At 28.4% G+C, this 21,555-nt stretch overlaps 1 protein-coding gene across 1 annotated transcript; it reads left to right on the top strand.

Moving 5' to 3' along the window:
• Positions 1-6,676: 6,676 nt before the first annotated feature.
• LOC107457208 (calcium release-activated calcium channel protein 1) lies at positions 6,677-20,984 on the top strand. Its single transcript, XM_016075310.4, has 2 exons — positions 6,677-7,256; positions 16,174-20,984. The coding sequence occupies exons 1-2, from the start codon at positions 7,146-7,148 to the stop codon at positions 16,669-16,671; spliced, it is 609 nt and encodes a 202-aa protein (XP_015930796.1). The 5' UTR covers positions 6,677-7,145; the 3' UTR covers positions 16,672-20,984.
• The last annotated feature ends 571 nt before the right edge of the window (positions 20,985-21,555 follow it).

The following is a 21,555-nucleotide window of genomic DNA, read 5'->3' as shown; positions in this document are numbered from 1 at the left end:
TGCAGTAGTTCGTGTTCTTTCTGTCCCCTTGCACAATGTGTCACACATTGTGGTTTATGTGCACATTTAACTCTTATGAAAAGAGGACAGGGCAGTGCAATCCAAATTGGAATAACATATTCTCCATGATTTTATGCGAAACCAAATGTTTCCCATGCATTAGACATTAGATACTATTATGAGAATGGAAAAATGTATTTTAAAATAGCTAAAGAAGTCATCTAATTATACAGAAAAAACAATTAAAGAAATTCGCCGAATATTAAGATAAACATTATAACTTCAATAATCATTACAAATTACAAAAAAAGCCGCCGCTAGATTTTTCAGGCTCCTTGTCGTGCCCTAGTGCCAGATTTATCACAAAGTCTGAGATGTTCGGATGTAGGGCCCCCATATTTCTGGGGCATCTTAACGTTTAATGTTAAAAATATTTTGTGTGTGTTTCTTCTTAATTATCTTTTAAAATTGTCTAAGCAAAGTTGAAATCAAATTAATCTGAAATGTTTATATAATAAAATTTTTTAAATCATTTTATAAATAAACAAAATGCAAATTTGGTTTAAAATTACAAATAATCTAGCCCTCGACAATTTTGTACCTACCGTACCAGATTTCTTAATCGGTCTTGTGGGTACACGTTAGATTCTCGCTTAATTTATTAATTTTTCAAAATGCATTCCTAAGAACGGACGTCTTAAACATTTTTTTCTATTATCAATAATATTTTTTATTTTATTTTCAAGGTTTGCATTATCGTTTAATTTTTATATATCATATTATTTGTGGGGCCTTTAGAAGTGAATAATTTTGCATCTAATGCTTTAGCTTAAGACAAAATCGATTAATAATCTTAGTTTCGCAAGATGTTTCTTTCTATAATTGTAATTTTTGCAAAAAAAAAAAAAAAAAAAAAAAAACTGTGGATGCTACTCCTGGGGATTAAGCCAAAATTATTCTACGGATTTATTCTCCAGAAAGTGTGACATTTGAGTCCTTTAACTCTATTCAAATTATTCTCCTTGCAGTGATTTTTCTTTAAAACGAAATTTTTAAAACCCTTCAACTAAAATCTTTAAAAGCATTAAATTATATCATATTTATGTGACTAATTGAGCTGTTTTATTGGTGTCATAAATTAATGCTACAAAAAAAAATTGACGTTTAAGTCCTTTGCCTTTATTCAAATTATTCTCCTTTCTTTCTATCCTCAAATTACTCCATAGATTTTCTTTAAATAACATTTTTAGTGGATTTTTGTCGAAACGTGCAAGTTTAAAAACGTTATACATAACAGAGGGTCGTGTAAATGTTGCGTCACACTTCTAAGGAAGTTAGAGCACATCATCAGAATTAAAATTTAATAGGAACCCATACTCAGAAATGTCGCCTATGTTAGGGGGTGCTTCCCTACTATGACCTGTTCAGAAGTACACAGAGAAACAGTTCATAATAGGGAAGCACTCCTAGCGGCTTATAACAATTCCAGGCATGGGTTTCTATGCAATTTTAATCCTGATGATGTGCTCTAACTCTTCTAGCTTGACGCAGCATTTATGTGAACCCCTGCTACATAAAAACTTTTTAAACTTGTACATTTCGACAAAAAGTAGACTAAAAATTTCCTTAAAAAAATGGAGCTTGGAGAGTGCAACCGATTGCAGATTTGAAAGAAAAAAATTTGTTAAAAGATTGTTAAAGATTAAGAAAAAAAAATTTGTGTCATTTTTGGTGTCTCCCATATTTTAACAATCACAACAATCTTTGTGCGTTTTCTAACATTTTTTACTAGGATTACTAAACAGTGCTAGATGATTGCAATAGCAAGAAGCTGTTAAGCCTACTTTATTGAAATTCAATAGCATTGTCTCACGCATTGCATTTTTTTTTTGTTGCTGCTATTGGCACCTGCAATTTTATTATGTCGCTTGAAGGTTAAAGCTGATGAATATTCACATAAAAAAAAAAATTGAGCTGATTGCTTAAGAGAAGCTTTATAGGTTTGCTCACCTGTTTCATTACATAAAATCGAATTTTCTCCATAATCCTTATGAGCTGCGTTTGATGATTCAAAACAAGCTTCTATTAAACTCTAATAGAAAACTTATTTTTAGAAACGCAAAAAAATTTATACTCATTAAGTCAAATATTCAGATATTATAATATTTCGCACTTTTACGTTTCTCCATATACTCGTTAAATCGTAAACTTGAAAATAACTCAGGGTCACGTGGTGAGTCAACGAAAGAAAGTTGCTACTTAAATTTAATAAATAACCGGTCCCTTTTCCTCCATTGCTTTTTTTTAAAAAGAAATTGTTTAATAATTAAAGTACATCAATATCATAATTTTTATTAAAATGACTCCTTTCAAAATTTTGATCCTTCAAAAACCATCAATTTTGAGATGGAAAGAGAATTCTTTAACATTTCACATATTTCAAAGCTGTAATATATACTTAAAATGTATTTTGTAAAGTATTTAAAAAAAAAAGTTCCTTAAAGTCAGTTTGTTTTACTAAATTTTGTCACATATCTTTATTGTTAACTTCTTATAGCCGTTGATTATTTCTAATAGGAATTATTTTTAAAAAAAAATTTAATCTAAGCAAAACAAAAAAAAATAAAATGATTAGGTTTGAGGAAAAAGTGGTTACTAAGTTATTAGTCTACCGGCCACTAATTGAAAATTTAAATTTTCAGGTCTACTAACTCGAATTGTAATAGAGGTGTAATTTACTGGTATTTGTTTAAACGAAACCGAAAATTTTCCTATGAGTTGCTTTTCCTTTTTTTCCCGTCAGTTCTGGAAGTTAATAGAAGCTTTTTATACAGGGTATTTCTCAATGATCACTTTTAATGCATCTTTTTAGATCCCTTTTTCGTTTTCAGAAAGTTACAATTTGCAATCACTAATAAGTAATACGGAAACGAAACTTCATTGAGGTATGGGTTAAGCGACAAAACAAAAAAGCTATCGAAATCTAACGATTTAAAATATCAAAATCTTCTGATTACCGCGGGTAACAGAGAGAAGTTGAAAAACTATTTTTAGATAAACCTCAAAATTTTATTAGGCAATCAAACTGGTTTTGATGTTTTTCCCCCTCACCTCATTAGTGATTAGGCAGATTTACTTCTACTTGATATCGATATCGAATCTACTTGATCTACTTCGATTTGATATCGATAATCCATTATTTACTTATTATTTGTAATCCATAGTTTTGACTAAGATTCTAAAAATAATATATTAAGGGCGGTTATAACGTAACACCCAGTATTAGATTATTCAATATCATTTTATCGGCTCCATTTTACTGAACTCGTTGAAAACTATTATGTTAAGCTGCAAATCTATAATTTTGACAAGGATTGTAAAAATATATAAAGGACGGTCATAACGTAACACCCTGTATTTGATTATTCAATATCATTTTATCGGTCCCATTGTATTGGTTTCGTTGTAAACTGTTATGTAAAACAGCATCTTTTTTTACTATTAAGAAATTTATTAACTTCATTTTACATTATTTGTGTTTGAATAAAACGTGTTTGTTTTTGGAAAATTAAGTAGATTTTTTATTTATTGTAAGTTGTAACGCATACTTTGTTGTTCTTTGATTAATAAAAATGTATGTTTTGTTATGGATGATCTTGTAATTATTAAAATAATTAAATAACTTTTTTCTTATTGCTTTCAATTTTTATTTCTGTTTCCGACTTTTAGTTTTCAGCGGCCTCAACCCTCACCATCTTGGATTAATTTTGGTTAAATTTTGATTGATTTTTTCTTGATATTGCAATACATTTTTTGTTTAAAACACACTTATAATGCACTTTTATAGGTTAATTTAATTTTGAAATCAATGTGCTTTTTTTAAATTAATTATTGATTCCTGCTTTTTTAAAACAAAATCTTTTGCAAAATATGAAAGCAAAAATTGCCAAATCCTATTTAAAAAAATATAAAGATTCAATTTTTTTCTCTCTTTTTGTTATGAAAGCCAAAACGCTACAAAAACTATTGTTCCACACCACACAAGTGAAAAGGTACAGAAATAAAGCTTTTTTTATACACTCAAAGTTTGAAAAGGCATTTTGTATTATAATCTATGGTAAAATCGCAATTTATTTTTTAAAATCAAATAAACATTTATAACATTATCATTTGCTGACATACTTCAGTTCAAAAAATAGTATTTGTTCTTAAATGAATTTTTTGTAAGTTGCAATGGTTTATTTTCAACATAGTGTACAATCAGCAAAAAAAAATTAAAATAAATAAATAAAATAAAAAAATTAACAAATTACTTGTATAATTTTTTAAGGGTTGCTTGGATTTTTCTTTTGTTCTTTGATAATATCTCAAAAGAATCTAATAAGTTTAACAGTTAACTATATAATCGTGGCGGAATATGCTTCTTTTGACCAAAAAACGAAATTTTTCTATAGAAACATACCTTTTTTCTCCATCAAATTCGGATTTGTAACCCACAGAATAGGATGAGGGTTTCAAAAAACTGGCTTTAATAGTTTAACCGTTATAACGGCTCAAAAATTTGCTACGCAAATGTCATTTCAATGTGTCATGTTTTTCTTCATATCTTCTGAATGATTGATTAAACTATAATAATTCCTTCACAAACAGTTATAAGTCTTCAACCCAAAGACAGCTATTTAATATAAAAGAGAATATAGACGAATTAAATAATTTTTATTAAAAAATTTGTTAATGATGAAAATTTTGTATTGCAAGGTTAAATTTTTTTTTATCGATTCAGAATTTTCATATCTAAATCTAGATTTTCATGCTATTTGATCAATAAAAATTCTTGAAAACTAATTTAAAAAATAACTTATAAATTGGTATTGAAATGACTCACCAATGTCAGATTAAATTGTCAAATTGTAGCATTTCATATAATATGTCATATGAGTTAACCTAATAATGAAAGAGTTAATTGTTTATACCTGTGAAGTTAAGGCCATAATTTTCAATAGCCCTTATTTACTAATAAGGCCTTTTTTTTAAAGAATTTAGTAGTTATAAAATTGGTAGATAGTCATTTTGTAAAATTTGATATTATTCCTTTTCCTTAAAAATATGTGTTTTAGTTTTCAACATACTTCCACTTGTCAAGTAAGAATAATAACCGTCTTCACAAATTTTTTTCCCCCTTAATAGTGTTACTTCTTTTAAATTTTACAGGATTCTTTTTTACGAACCTTGGTTATGTAAAATTGCTAAAAGATAGAAAAATTAAAATTTTTACAATAAAATTCTAGATGATTTGCTATCAGTCCTTTTAATATTTTGAATGAAACATAATATATTGTTAATAAAATATCGAAGAAAACTGTGTATAAATTTTAAATGTTATTTTTTTCTATGTAGTAACCAAAACTCTTTTTACAAAAAAATTTTTGCCAGTGAAAAAAAAACTTTTTTGTTTGGTTCTTTAATTTCAAATGTGTTTTGAAAGTTTTTTTAATTGATAAAATTGATTAATAAATTGATAAAACAAATAACAATCTGATGATTATGTTTTTGTGTTTATAAATTATTGCAAAATTAAAATAATTTATGCCATATTGACATAATTTAGTTAAGTTTTTAAATAATTCAAACCCAGTTGGATAGAGAAGCAATCATGAAAAGTTTAATTTCTTTCTTAAAAAGCAAATTTCTTTGAAAAAAAATGCAAATAACATCTTTTTTTTAAAAAATTTGTATGAATTTAAAAAATAATTATCTCTGGAATAGTATATTATATCCAAACAAAATTGCTCCACCCACTTCAATTCATAAAGCTAGAAGAAAAAAGAACCGAAAAATATGTTTTTCCTAGCTTTATTTGAGAAAAGAAAAATCATAGTGCTACTTTTTATTTACTTCATTACTCTGAGTCAGAATCGATAGCTTTACACAATGGAAAAGTATTTCTATAACCTTTCATTTCTTTCTAAATTTGGGGTTGCATTTAACTTCACTGTACGAAATGAACTAATATAAATGTGTAATTAACAAACATCTTTTTAGGGTTCCACACAATCTATAATCTATTTCTATAACCTTTCATTTCTTTCTAAATTTGGGGTTGCATTTAACTTCACTGTACGAAATGAACTAATATAAATGTGTAATTAACAAACATCTTTTTAGGGTTCCACACAATAAAACTAATTTTTTCTTTGTAGAATTAACTAAATAGTTATTAAATAGCAGAACAAAATCTGCATTTGGAAAATAAAACAATAACGAAATTTTCACGGCGTAAAATTATTTATTTCAGACGTGTAGGCTTAGTAAAATATATTTAAATGACTCTTTATTTACCCATTAAAGTTACAGAGCAATGAAAATTACACATCTCAATTTATATATGGTACCTATTATATTTGTTACTAAGTCCTGCCAGATACAGAGTTGTAGTAAAAGAAAAACGGTTCTGAAAATTTAAATTCAAAATATAATCATTACTATTTGAAAAAAAAAAATTAACAAGCTTAAAATAAAAGGAGTGCAAATCAGAACAAACTAAGCTTTCTATTTCGAATAAAAAAAATTAAACTAGCAGTAAATAATAATATGGACTAAAATCCATTTAAATGCTGTTAAATTTTTCTGAAATCTTAGAAGGAAAAAAAAAAAAAACTAGTCGAAGTTTCACTGTGATCAGAGAGCAGTTATTCTGTCTCAGATTTAACAGCCATCTTCTCTCTACCACTCGTTTTTTTGCGAGAATGTCTTATTACACGCACTACACAAATAAGTTTTTGTTAAGAGAGGATTGATTTGAAATACTTTAACTTGCATAAGATTTTTCACACATTCTGTGTATTCTACACTCCGCAGTGCTATGTGTTGACATAAGAGAAGGGTGATAAAATATAAGTTAAATGACGTAATTGAGGTTTTAACTTACATCGAATAAAAATAGTTTCAGTTTAGTGACATACTATAACAGAAATGAGCAGCGGAAATCGTTTCAAAACTCTTCCATCAGACAAAAATAGACAGCCGGAATATGTACCTATATTAATGAATACGATGTAAATATACACCGCGTAAAAATTACTTGTACTGGATTTCATTTTGAGTTTTTACGTTATGTTTAGTTTATTTTGAATTGATTCTTTAAAATGACTGAAACTCCAAACCAAGCCAAACTTTCTTGGAGAAGACTACATTTGAGCCGTGCCAAATTAAAAGCTTCGAGTAGAACATCTGCTCTACTTGCAGGGTTCGCAATGGTAAATGAAAAAAGATTTCCTCAAAAACGTATAGCATAAAAATATAAAATGTTTAACTGATTTGCATTAAATATTGACAGTGGTGATATTCATATTTAATTTGTAATTTAAAACAATACTGTTTTTATTTATTCAATCAAATTAGCTTTTAATGAATTATAAAAAATATTTACCATTAAAATTATTACTTAAGTGAAATGTTACGTGTTATTTCATAATGGGAACATAAAAACCTATTCCAACATAACCTATATTACTATTTTTGCTAACTATTATAACCTATAGGTATTACTATATTTGCTAACTATTATCACTTTATAACTCTTAATAATTATCTTAGTGAAGCATAACACTAGTTAACAATAGATTACCGAGTTTTTCTTTATTGCCTCTTGAAATGGTGTAATACCAAATGTTAACAATTTTTACCAGATATTTCTTGTCTTTGTATGATTTTTATTTGTATTTGTGTAAAAAGAATGACATTTCGCAAGTTGAAGGTTGTTTTATAATTACCTATCAATGAAACAGTAGGTTGCCGATTTGCCTACAGAGGTGATTTTTAAGTACTTCATAAACTGTTATTTTTTAAACAGAAAATATTGTTTTAACTAAAAAGAACTGGAAAGTGAAGTAATTATGCTGTATACAGGGTATCCGCGCACCTGGAAAGTCATGAAAAATCATGGAAAGTCATAAATTTCGGTATTGAACAAAATTTGTCATGTAATGTCATGATTTTTACTATTTCTTAAAAAAAATCATGGAAAGTCATGGATTTAGGTCTCCGAAAAATCTAATTTTTAAAATGGTATCTCCCTCCCCCCAATTTCATCCTGTTCCAAATATCTAAATTTCTAACAAAATCACCACTCAGTCCAGGGTTTAAGCTGAGTCTAAAAATTCATTAGCAAAACAGCTAAAATCTGAAAAAAAGTTTTAGCAAAATGCTATTAGGCTTATAAAATTACTTTATATCAAACAAGTACTGTAAGTTATCTGAGAAAGAATAGCTTAATATACAGGAATATCAAAAAGAATACCTACAACAAAAAAAAAAAAACACATTTATTATTTATCAAAACATTTTGGTTTATAATTAACAATCTTCCTTTCTTTCATGTTTGCCCATTTTACAAATGCTTCTTGAAAGTTAAATGCACTTTCAGGGCCCTCAATATTAATCATTAACAAATTGTTTACATGGTTGATTAACAACCCGTTTCGAATATTAGTTTTAATCAAATTAAGGCAGCTAAAGCCCCTTTCACAGTCAACAGTGTGCATTGGTATTGTTGCACAATACTCTATAACAGAAGTTATTAATGGGTACTGTTCAGACACATCATTGGTATATAAAAATAAAAGTAATTCATTAAATGACATGTTTTTACATCGTTGCATTAAGATGTGTTTAAATAATCCCCATTCACAAAGTAACTCAGTTTCTGTAAACTGAAAATCTTTTCTGGGAGATTCCGAAAACAAATTGAAAATGCAACGGATTTCCTTTACACCATAATGCTGTAATTCTTCCGAACTATGGGGCATCCTGCTAGGTATAAATATATTGAACATTTCGATTTTATCCAAATCTCCCAATCTATCAGTAATATTTTCATTCAAGATATTTAGATTTTTTCTCCTTCTTGTTTGATCAAGTTTTTTTCATGGATGTTAGCGTCATGGTTTTTCGCGGAAGCTTTTTTTTAATGGAATTTAGTAAAATCCTTTAGCAAAAATGCGAAAATGCTTTGTTGAATTTTAGCATTTTTGAGGGGTCTTTTCGCATTTTGTGAAAAAAGCTACCGTAGCGGAAACCCTGACTCAGTCATATTTTATTTGAATATAAAATGATTTTATCATGTTCTTTAAAAATTATGGTGTTCTTTCAAAAAATGAAGGAAAAAATATCATTTCTAGAGCGAATTATCCTTTAAACTCTCTTCTGTGATTTAGGAATTTTTATTATTTTTTTTTTTTAATTTTATCAATTTAAAATTTTAGTTGAAGCAAACCAGTTAGTGGTGAATTTTTTTTATTCCAAAATGAACAGAAAAATCAGGAGTATTTCTTTCCTTTCTGATGAACAAGAAAAGTATCTTTAGAATATAATTCTGCAGAATTTTTTTTTTTTTGCTTTTGTATATTTTTCAGCTATTTTATTGTTTCAACTCTCTGCTTACTCTGTTTTTTAAGTTTAAAATCTATAAATATGAAGATGAAGAGTATAATAGTTTTGGTTATACCTATTTCGAATAATGTTATTATAATGCTTTTTTTTAAATTTATTGTTGCGTTTTTGATGGAGAAAATAGCAACTTCGTTAAGTCATGAAGAATATTGAATTAGTCATGAAAAGTCATGAATTTTGAAAATCTAAAATGTGGCAGATACCCTGTGTATAGTTTAGAAAACTTCAAGCTAAATTCAAAACATGACGAAAAGGAAAGTATAGTGTCCCTGCCAAAAATTCAATTAAAAGTAAATAAGAAAGATTATGTTGCTATGTTAAACTCTGGGTCATCTCTTAATGTTAGGGGAGAGTGGCTCACCTTGGGACACTTTTTTAATTTCTTTTTTTTAAATTTTTTTATTTTGATCAATTATTGTCAAACTTTTACCTGGTATTCTTGTAACATTTGAAAGCATTTTTATCTAGGTTTCAATTCTGTATCTGTCATAGAAAAAATTTAAAATTTTTTTTACTTATCTTGTTATTTGTCCCAAGGTGTACCACCTAGTGGGGCACCTTGGGACAGTTGTACAGATCTGAAAATTAGAGTAGAAATTTTCTAAAAATATTATAACTGAATAAATTTACATTTCCTAATTTCGTTAAAGCTTTATTTTATCATTTTCAAGTACTTGTATGCAAATCCAATTAACAAATTTTATATTCAATAGTAGTCAACTGTACAGAATCAAATATCAAACCTAAAGAACGTTCAGTGCTTTGCTCTGGTTCTTTAAGTTTCAACAAAATGTCACTTGAATCAATGTATGATTTGTCCTCTTTTTCGGGATAAATAAATGTTGAAGATTGATTTACTCTTCTCAAAAATGATAGCTCGTATTCGTTTCCATCAACACTTTCAACGCAACCTACGAAAGCAACAACAGATCTTTTACCAGCAAATTTGACAACAGCGAAATCTCCAACATATAATCGTGCTTCAAAACTTTTTTGTAGATGAACTTTTTTCTTACCGTTAAATATTTTCTTGTCACTTTCACTGTTCATTTCATCTAAGCTGTAAGCATCATCATCACTGCTATCATTACATAGATCACTAATTACTGGTTTTCTTCCAGATGTATTTCCCACTAATTCTGCGAGCATTAAATCCTCATCTTCACTATTACTGCTGAACTGAAGCTGTTTAATCACTTTTTTTACTTTTCTATTCACACATTGTCCTTGTATTCCCTGAGAGTCCTTTTTATTCTTATTAGCATCTTCAAGCACCTTTTTTTCAGGTGTGTCTGTATAAATCGCAGATCTTCCCCTTTTTCGCCCTCGGTTACTTTCTTTTCGAGGTGCTGCCTTTGGGAATGGTCTTACACATTCAGGTGTTATTCGCAGAGGTGAATTGCTTACTAGGGACTCATTCCCATTTTGCATAGATGAACTTGTTGATGGCATTGGCCTATCAGTGACAAAAGCTGATAAAAATGCACTGTCATCAAATACATCTCGATTAAAGGGATAAATTCCAGTTACTTGAAAACCAGAAACAATATTCTTTGGTGTAAAGGAAAGGGGATATGCTTTGCCTACACATTCAGCAATATCATATATTGTTATAGGCCTTCCAGCATGTGTGAGCATCCATTGATTACAAGCAATATTATAATGTTCTTTAAAAGAGCTGAATACAGTACGATCTAAAGGTTGCAGTTTATGACTTGTGTGAGGTGGCAAAGTGAGCATAATAATTCCATTTTCTTTGCAGTAATTAATGGCTTCAATAGTTATATGTGTATTATGGTTGTCAATTATTAAGACGATGTTGTTGTATTTTGTTATTTTAACATATTTTACGAAGTGTTCGAGATATTGCAAAAATATTTGAGGTGTTGACCAACCACTAGGATTAGCAGCCCCAATGGTACCAGGGGGTGCTCCTTTTAACATATGATATTTAAAAAACTTTCTCGGGAAAATCAAAAGTGGTGGTACTGAGTTGCCAATGGCATTTACAGCCGAAATAATTGTTACTAGTTTACCACGCTCTCCAGATGTCATTTGCCCCACCTGCTTTACTCCTTTTCCAGCAATAACTTTTGGTGGTACATGGACTGTCGTGAGTCCTGATTCGTCTAGATTAAAAATTTCACTTCCTAAAAAGTGCTTACGTTTGAGAATCAATTCTAAATTGTCATAAAATTTACTGACATTGTCCTTTCTAAAGCTGGTGGCTCGAGAGAGGCTAGTTGGTTCTGGTTTTCGAAGTGAAAACATGGAACTGTGCCTTCTTTTAAATCCAATGTACCAGTCTTTCCCAGCTTTTTTTTCATTCTCCCAGTTTAAAGGAATGTTCTTTTCATTTGCCAAAGCATACTCATATGCAAGCGCACGTGCATCACATATTGTCAATCCATAATGGTACTTGGAGGCTTGCAACATATATTCTACCAATTTTATTTCTTCCTCATCTGAGAATATTTTGCGACTCTGTATATTTGAAATATATTTAAAGTTAGAATTTGGATGCTCTCTTTTTTTAAAGGAAATAATATGGCGGTTCAGAGTCGTCTTACTAATATTGTAGAATTCAGCAGCTTTCCTATAAGTCATTTCGCCTGATAAAACTCTTGCAGCAGCTTTTTCAACTTTGTCAGCACGAACTGCTGCATTATTTTTATACACTTTGCTTCTAATTCTTGCCATTAGTTTAGTCAAATGAGTTCCTAAAATAAGAAATAAAAATTATTAATAAACACAGATTACATAAATTAAAAAATATTTTGCATGCACAATATCTTTTTGTTAAAAATCTAGTTTTAATAAATATTAATTATGTATATCTAGTGTCCCAAGGTGGGCCACTTCCGTCTGTCCCAAGGTGTACTATATATTTAATATGGAATTTTAAAATATCATACTTTTAGGCTTAGCATTAGAACAATTAAATTTGATAACTTTTAAAGACAAAGCTTCATACTTCATTATATTACTGATTATTAAAAATAATTTCATTAAAATTTCTTTCTACAGCTATTTAAACTTTAATATGAAAGTAAATTAACATGCTTAAAAAAATAAAAATCTTAATAAATTCTTACCTGCTTAATCAAAAGAATCAAAATTTGTTCCAAAGTTAGATGATGCTGACATCTATCTGAATCTAAAAGAACTAAGAGAAATTTTAAAATTTAAGGTCAAAAATAAAAATGTCCCAGGGTGTACTGTGTCCCAAGGTGAGCCACTCTCCCCTATATCCAAAGAAACTTTAGATAAAATGCAGTGTAAATTTAAAATTCAAAAACGAAATTTGTTAGTTCAAAATTTTACGAGTGACACAGGTAAAATCTTTTAAAATGATCATTTTTTCTTATGGAAGATTTCCTTATAACCCCATACTGAATAAATTCAGACTATGACTTGGTATTAGGAAACCCATTTTTGACTGGCAATAAATTTAATCAAAATTTTGAAAAGAGATGCATTGAAAATAAAAATTTAAGATTAAAATGAAAAAACAGATAATCGAATGTAATCTATGCTAAAATGCCACAGGACTTAAATTATCTATTTAAAGCAAATATATTTCAGAGCCCAGAACAGATCATCTTTATAAAATCAGGGGTAAAGAATTTTAAGCATACTGAGCAGGTGCTAATTTCTAATGTGCAAAAATTCAGTGATCGTGGTGTTTGGGTTACTAGAAGCATCAATAACTTTCTATTAATATATGTCTGATAACAGCAATTAATACTCAGGCCGAACGTATACACTTAAATAAAAATTCTAATGTTGCAATACTAAAATGTTTAAGGAAAACATTTGTGGAGCAATGTAATTCCTTAGAAACAACACAACTGGGAGATGATTTTGAAGCATGGGGAAATGAAATTGAAATCGATCATTTAGAAGAAGGAAAACAAGAAATTTCAGAACAATTTTTAGAGAATTACCCAGATATTTTCTCAAAAAACGTAAATGATCTTTTAAGATAAGACTACTTTTTACATCGTGAAGATTTGATTGATGATATACCTGTAAGGCAACCTCACCATCTAAAACCCAAAGTGGAAAAACAGATTAATGAGCTACTCGAAAATAAAATTATTAAAGAGAATACCTCTCCATATTCAGCTCCAGTCGTATTGGTAAGTAAAAAAATGTTTTAAATTGGTGTGTATGAACTCATGAGGGGAGATGTAATCAGAGATAATAAACTTTTGATGAATGATGATGTTTTAACAACTAAGAGGATGTTTAAGAGCAACTCCTGGATCAAGCAGCTGCAAGGATGAGCCTTGGTTATAAGTCGAGAGGAGATTGGAGGGTCAATCCAAGCTCGGTTTTCATGGAAAAGGGGTGGAGTCAGATCTTTTTAGAAATCGAAGATGGTGACCATTGTTGTCAGAGTTAAAAGCAGCCTCCTGGAGCAAAGGGTCGACTTCTGGACGGATGGCCCAAAATTCTATAACATCTGCTGTAAATGAGTAAGAGATCTTCAGCACCTTCTAGACTTGTCATCACATAGCTTTACAATCCTAAGATGTATGATGGTCGGCCGCAACCATCCAGGGTATAAGAAGGATTAAGCCGAGTTGCATAATTGTGGAAGATTCCGGAGTCTCACTTGCCCCAACTTACAGCCTGTCTCTACTACTTGGAGCCCACATGAATCAACTTGACACCCAACCTTCTAACTACTACCATACCTAGCTAGGCTATGTCACCAATTTCCGATCAACTGAAGAATAATAAGATAATAGTTGAACCTCGCATAACCAAAGAATTGTGAAAGATATAATCGGAGTAGATAATGTGGGCAAAATGACTGCTATTATTCAGCAAAGTGTTATGGTGATGAACTGTTTTAATGATTGTGATTAAATCATCTTTGATACAAATTTTTACTCATGAGCCATCTTGTGAGGCTGAGATGTATCAATTAACGTGTAAGTTTGGTAGACAGTTAGTTAATAAGTGTTAATGTTTAAAAAGACAAAAGAAAAAGAAACTTTTTTTTCTTCTCCTTGACTGGTTGTATATTAATTTTCCGCCAATTAAAAAAAAAAATAACCAAAGAATTGTTAAAGATATAATCGGAGCAGATAATGTAGACAAAATGATTGCTATTATTCAGCAAAGTGTTATGGTGATGAACTGTTTTAATGATTGTGATTAAATCATATTTGATACAAATTTTTACTCATGAGCCATCTTGTGAGGCTGAGATGCATCGATTAACGTGTCAGTTTGGTAGATAGTTAAGGGAAAGTTAGTTAATAAGTGTTAATGTTTAGAAAGACAAAAGAAAAAGAAACTTTTTTTTCTTCTCCTTGACTGGTTGTATATTAATTTTCTGCCAATTAAAAAAAAAAAAAAAATCAGGACATCACAGACCAATATTTGAGTTGTAAATAAATGTTTTTATTTTAATTTCTTCTTATATTTTGAATATGTTTCATAATTTGGCTAGCAGCTGGGTTGTGTGTTAGCAAATTTCCCTTTTTAGATCTAAAAATCCCTTCACGCGAACGTCAATTCCCTAATAAGCTGTAAATGGCTGTGAATGAATGACGCCACGAGACGAGAACTTTTCAGTGAATGCCAGATGACGCTGTTTTTTCCCCCATGGTTTTCGAATTTTGACGCCAAGCGCATGGTAGTCAGCTAAATTTCCCCCCCTTTTAGGAACTTAGGCCTGATGGCCTTCATTGCCGATAGATCCATTTTTCCGATAAGTACACCATTTCAATTCTAACTTTGAATTTTAAAAGTTGTTTTTTATTTAGGGATGCATGTTTTTCGAATTTTAGAGTATTTAATATGTGAAGCAATGTAGTCACCTAAGATTAATTTAAATCATATTCATTAACTAATAATTACACACTCATTTACTTAGTATGTGCGCGATGAGTTTTCACTCTAAAAATCCCAGCCAAATTTTTATTGAGTAAATTAATAATTGTTTTCCCTAAAATATGCTAACTGTCAAATTTGCTTAAAATTGTCTTTTTTGTAAGGTAGGTGCAGTACTGAATTTTAGAAGATTCTAATGTTATTCTAATTATTGATTTAAGTGTAAGAATTGTTATCTGTTTCAATTGTAAACAAGATTTTGTTTTAATACTTTTTTGTTTATAATTCTAATTGTCGTTCATTATTTGATTGTGCTTTATACTATTTTCTTAACTATTTATGAACCAGAAATATGATAATGCACATGCAGTCCAGTATCTTGAGGATAATGTATAATCCCTCTGAATAACTAATTAATTAATTAAACTAAAGGAATTAAACATTAGCTTTCTAATGTTAAATCAAAATTTATTATACACAAACACAAAGTTAATTTCGTTAATTTTGCATAATTAATCACAACGCAATTCTTACTTTTAGTGATTTGTTGATCAGATTTCCATATGGTCTTCTTATATATCATTATTTTATAAAATGATTAATGCTAATGTAAGAATATCCCAAAATATATGTTAGTTAAAATTGAAACTTAAATTAAAACTACAAAAATCCAAAATATAATAGTTGCTGAAAAAATTTGAAAATTTGTGTGTTGTGGCTTTCTTACATAAGAAAGGAAGAATTATGTGATTTGCTTATTTTTAGTGAGAAGGGGTGAGGGGAAGTGAAAAAAATTGCAAAAAATAAGTTTCTGTAATATTTGAAGGTCTCCTAATTATTAAAATTGTTCAATGATGAAATTATCTGTTTTAGGTGGCCATGGTTGAAATCCAACTCAGCAAAGAAGTACCGGAGGAACTGCTAATTACATTTTGTGTTTGCACTACCCTTTTAGTTGCAGTTCACATGCTGGCTCTGTTGATATCTACCTGCATTTTACCTCATATTGAAGCTGTAACAAGTATGCCCTGTTCTATATCTGAATCACCCCATGAGAAGTTACACTGGTACATAGAAACTGCATGGGCATTTTCTACAGTGTTTGGAATATTGTTGTTTCTCTTGGAAATAGCTATTTTATGTTGGGTGAAATTTTATGAATACAGTTTTACGGCTGCCTGGTGCACTACCATTGTTTTGTTTCCTGTTGTCCTTATTTTGCTTGCTTTTGCCATACATTTTTATCGCACGTTAGTCGCTCATAAGTTTGAACTCTCAAAGCATGGACTTAGAGAATTGGAATCTTTAGCCAATCGACTTCATGGTGATAGCTTAGACAGGAACTCGGAACATTCTGTTCTTGCTGTCTAAGTTAATATGACTTGAGTTAGTTTTCTGTTACATGTTATTAACATTATTCTTATTGTGATAGATATAATTAGTTGTTATTATACATGTTATTTTTACTGGTTTGTTAATTTAATACTTATAATTTAATATTTAAAGTTTTATAATTCTCTTTTTTTTGCATTAAATGACTACTATTCAATATAACTAGTAAGACTTATAGAAATGTAAAATCAGTGATCTGCGCAGTGGCTATTTCCATCATTAGTTGAATTTATAACTAAGTAATAACAACATCAACAAGAAAACAGATTTATTATTTATTAATCTGATGTTCTAATTTGTGTAGTATTTAAAAAAGAAAAAAACCATATTTATGATAATAATAATTTAAATTGTTGTTATTCGTTATTGATAAATTTTTTGGCAGTGTGTACTTTTACATGAGAACTATGCATTTTGTGGATTGAATTACAAGTTTCAAATCAAAATTTCTGATCTGACTCTTTTGTGATCTGATCAGTGGCTGTTTCCATCATTTATATAACTCAGTTATAACAACAACAGCAAGAAAACAGATTTATTATTTATTAATCTGGCGTTCTTGTGTGTGTAGTATTTAAAAAAGAAAAAAAAACGTATTTTCCATATTTATCCTAATAATAATTAAAATTGTTGTTATTCATTAATTGAGAACTCTTTTGGCAGTGTGACTTTTACACGAGAACTATACATTTTGTCAATTGAATTACAAGTTTCAAATCAGAATTTGACAGAATCACAGGGAATAAGATTCTTAAATAATATTTTCGATTATTTTTCTTACAGTATTATAATTTGTTCAATATTATATTATTGTAAGAAACAAGAACACTAATAAATGATGACACATCCTCCGGCCTGTTGTTATCCTTCTATTATTTAGTATATATTTAAGCTAAAGCCACATAAATATAACTGACATAACGAATAAATATTTTAATTATCCCTATTTTCTTAAAAGTGATATTTCTGTCATGAGTAAGAATTTAATTTTATGATTAAAAACTAGTAAATGAATTAAATTGGTTTAATTTTATTGTATTATTCATTACTTTATGACTAAATATCAGAATATTGCTGACTAAAATTGTAAACACTTATTGTAATAAACTATCGTTTTTAGCATGCATCAAACCATTTATTACATATAATTTAAGCTTTAAAAAAAAAAAATTAACCATACATAATATATTAAAATATTTCTCAAAGCTTCTTTATTAATCAATTATTTAATTATATATGTATTAGAAGATGAAGAGATTTTTTTAAAGCAATTTTTTTTCTTTATTTTAACACTTTTATTTCTAAAGAATCTATTGTCTAAATTTTTACTATGGAACTAGGCTTCTCTTTTTAGAATTATTGTTCAGGGTTTAGTACGAATTTATTTAAAAAATTATTTGTTCAGGATATAGTAAGAATTTATTTAAAAAATTATAAACAAATATTTTATAACTTTTTTTTCTTAACATATTTTTTCTGATTACAAAGGCTATTAAATTTTAGAATGACAATCAAACAACCCATGATTCTTAACCAATAATTTACTAAAAATTTAATTCATGCTGTAAGACATTTGTGTTCTGAAGCCAGTGATGCATTATGATTTTTATCTCTAAATAGCCTTTTTATGTAGGCTATCTAAACATGCCTCTCCATCTTTATCAGGCTTATTGATTATAGACTAAATAATAGCCTTTCTATGTTGTCAATGCAAATTAAATTAATCTCAGGTAAAAAAAAAATTTTTTTTTTCAAGCTCTACTTCTAAACCTATGAGATAATAAAGGAAAAGGAATTGACTGTGATAATATATTTTAGAAAAATGCTGTAGTGTATAGGGTTGGCAAGGTTTAGGACAGAATGGATTAATCCACAGTTTAAACCCTGGTTTAAACCGTCCTGTCCAAAACCCCTTTGTCCAAAACTGTCTTAAACTGTCCAAAACACTTTTACTCAAATTATGTCACAATTTTATCTGAACAATATTTAAGAGGTAAAATAAACATAGAACGAATAACATATTGATAATTAAATCTACTGGAGAATATTTGTTTTTAAAAGTATAATGTTTTATTAATATTGTTTGACTCTTCAATTTAAACAAAGGAAGATTAATCAGTAATCAAGTTCAGTTGATCCTCTCATTCAATAGTACATAACTGAAGTTTGGCCTTGCCATACAGGTTAAAATATTAGGGACTAAGTGCTTGGTTAATCATAAACAGGTTTATTTATTTATAGTACTATTCAAGAATACTTTTATTTCATTCATGTTCAATTCTTTTAGCATAGTGGTGATACATCACCAGTGTCAGTAACTGAAATTGATGTTATGCCCTTCAAAACTGTTAATACATTTTTCAGTTATTTTGTATTTTCAATTTAAACTAATATATTTATATTTAAAATATTTTTTTTTAAAATAGATGTCTTTTTTATCATCCTGTGATTCAGAAATTATAACATTTTTTTAAAAAAATATTGCGAAAAATAAAAGGTTAATTTTTGAACAAATTTAGTATTTTTTTAAGAAAAATTAATATTTTTTAATATTGCCATATTTATCCTTATGCAAAAATATTATTGATCAGTATTAAAAGCATATTTATATTTAAAGGATTAGGTATTCACTTTTGTTGTTCAATGAATTGTGGAGCTTCAAAAATTATAAACCTTTTCTTATTATATTATATTATTTTCTTTTAATAAGTTATAGTAAATTATATAAAAAATATCAAATATTTATTGATACATGTAATTATTATGTGTACAATGGTTACACCTATAGAATTTTTACCTTTTACCAAACTTCAAGGTTTGGACACTTTAAGACAGTTTAGGATAGTTTTACCCAGTTTAGGACAGTTTTACTCAGTTTAAGACAGTAAAACCCACGTGTCCTGTCCAAAACCTGTTTAGGACGTCCAAAACCCCAACCCTGCAGGATAAAACTTAATTACTATCAATTGTTTAAACTTAATTACTATCAATTGATAAAATTTAATTACTATCAATTGTTAGTTGAACACCGTTTAAAAATATTCTTATAATATGTATTAAAATATTGTACATGTACATTAAACATATACAATATTTAGATTTTGAGATAAAATTTTTCTAAATATAATAAGTCTTGAATATATATATATATTTTTTTGCTTTCTCTATAATAGTGTTTCTCAATGAGATTAAAATAAATATATCTAATATAGAATTAGTTATAGGAGGACAACTTGATTGTTTAGAGATAGAGATAATTGTTTTAGTTTAAATAAGGAGTTGTTACTTCTGTGTTAAATTTTCTTTTTTTTCTTCTTTTAATATGAAAAATAATGTACTGTTCTAAGGGAGGAAATGCCAGTTTATAAAGCAGGTAATTAATCAAATTTGATATTTAACTATTAGAAATTTAACATTGCACAGTTTTTAATTAATTTATTTTAAATTTATGCGGACTTTAAATTATAATGTATCCGAATCTATTTTTTAGCAACGCTTTAATTTTATATTGATAATGTCTTTATTTTACATTTAAATAATTTCTTTGTATCTAAAAAATGGGTATTTTTGAAAAAAAGGTAGAGAGAATTTCATTTATTAACAACTTTTGCATTTCACTCATGCTATTTATTTTTTCACTTTTATGACTTACAGTAAGACCTTGATTATCCGAGCTAATTGGGACCGCTAGTACCTCGGATATCGGAAATCTCAATTAATAGAAACCATGTATAAAAACCTTTCCTGCTTGCGAATTTAACCACTTTTAAAGTAAAAAACAATAGAACGTTTTTTAAATGATAAAAATAAACATATATGAACTTATGTTTCACAGCTAAAAAGATTTAAAAAGGAAATCAACTCTAGTAGTAAATTTTAAAAAGTAAAATAGAATTTTTTGTTAACTATAGTACTTAGTTAAATATCGAAAGACGCATTTTCAAAAATAACACAAATCTCAAGAAAATATTGTATTTTTAAAATTTACATGATTAAACTTACAAGTCACATGACCACTGTTAACAAAGCATTCATGGATGTTGTCTTCTCAGTTTGTAATATTTCTTGGAAGTTGAGTGCTTTTGTGGGGAATAAGTGCCTGTAACACAGACAACAAACTAATATGTGTATAATTTCTTCCAAGCTCATTTTGGAGAGGAGAAAAAAAAAATTTAGACTTCGTTATTGCCTCGGTTAACAGAAACCTCGGTTAATAGAGGTTCTACTGTACTTCCCTTTTAAGTTTGCTATATATATATATATATATATATATATATATATATATATATATATATATATTAAACTAAATAAATGATTACGATGAAAAATTTAATGAAACAAGGATGTTTTATTAGAAATATGTTAAATTCTTTATTCAGTTATTGTGTTTTACAGCCAAAAAGAGAAATAAAAGGGCGAATATGAATGACCAACTGTATTATGATGAATGGAGGGCTAGACCTCGTAGTCTGGCTCAAAAATACATTGTTGAAGAAGGTTTCCCTGTTGATGATAGCTTTAAATTGGAGGTTCAACTTGGTTATGAGTGGAGGGTTTGTGAATTAATACGATTCCACAGTCTTCCAAACATGTATATTTTGCTCAAATCTTCAGAAAACACGTCAGAACCTGAACCAATCCCAAAAAATATTCTGACTCGCGAAGCTTTCATGCCGGATGAGGAATCGAATTGTGGATATATATTTACATAAATTGATTGAATAGTTTCTGGTAAATGAAATTAAGTTTAGTTTTTTTTATTTTTAAATTTTATTTATATATCATTTTCTTGTGAATGCTACAAAACTGTAATATTGTTATAAAATATGTTTTGCTGGTATTTATTTAAAAATTGTATTGGTT

Source organism: Parasteatoda tepidariorum, chromosome 5 (assembly GCF_982258835.1).
Source record: "Parasteatoda tepidariorum strain Cologne lab strain chromosome 5, Ptep-v5.0, whole genome shotgun sequence".
NCBI classification, from domain to species: Eukaryota; Metazoa; Arthropoda; class Arachnida; order Araneae; family Theridiidae; genus Parasteatoda; species Parasteatoda tepidariorum.
The sequence above is the reverse complement of the archived record's forward strand: the minus strand, read 5'-3'. Positions and strand labels throughout refer to the sequence as shown.

Excerpts from the sequence above, each read along its gene's own strand:
- LOC107457208 (XM_016075310.4), top strand. The coding sequence starts at position 7,146 with ATGACTGAAACTCCAAACCAAGCCAAACTTTCTTGGAGAAGACTACAT. Across the intron at positions 7,257-16,173 it reads TACTTGCAGGGTTCGCAATG|GTGGCCATGGTTGAAATCCA; the intron begins GTAAATGAAAAA and ends TATCTGTTTTAG.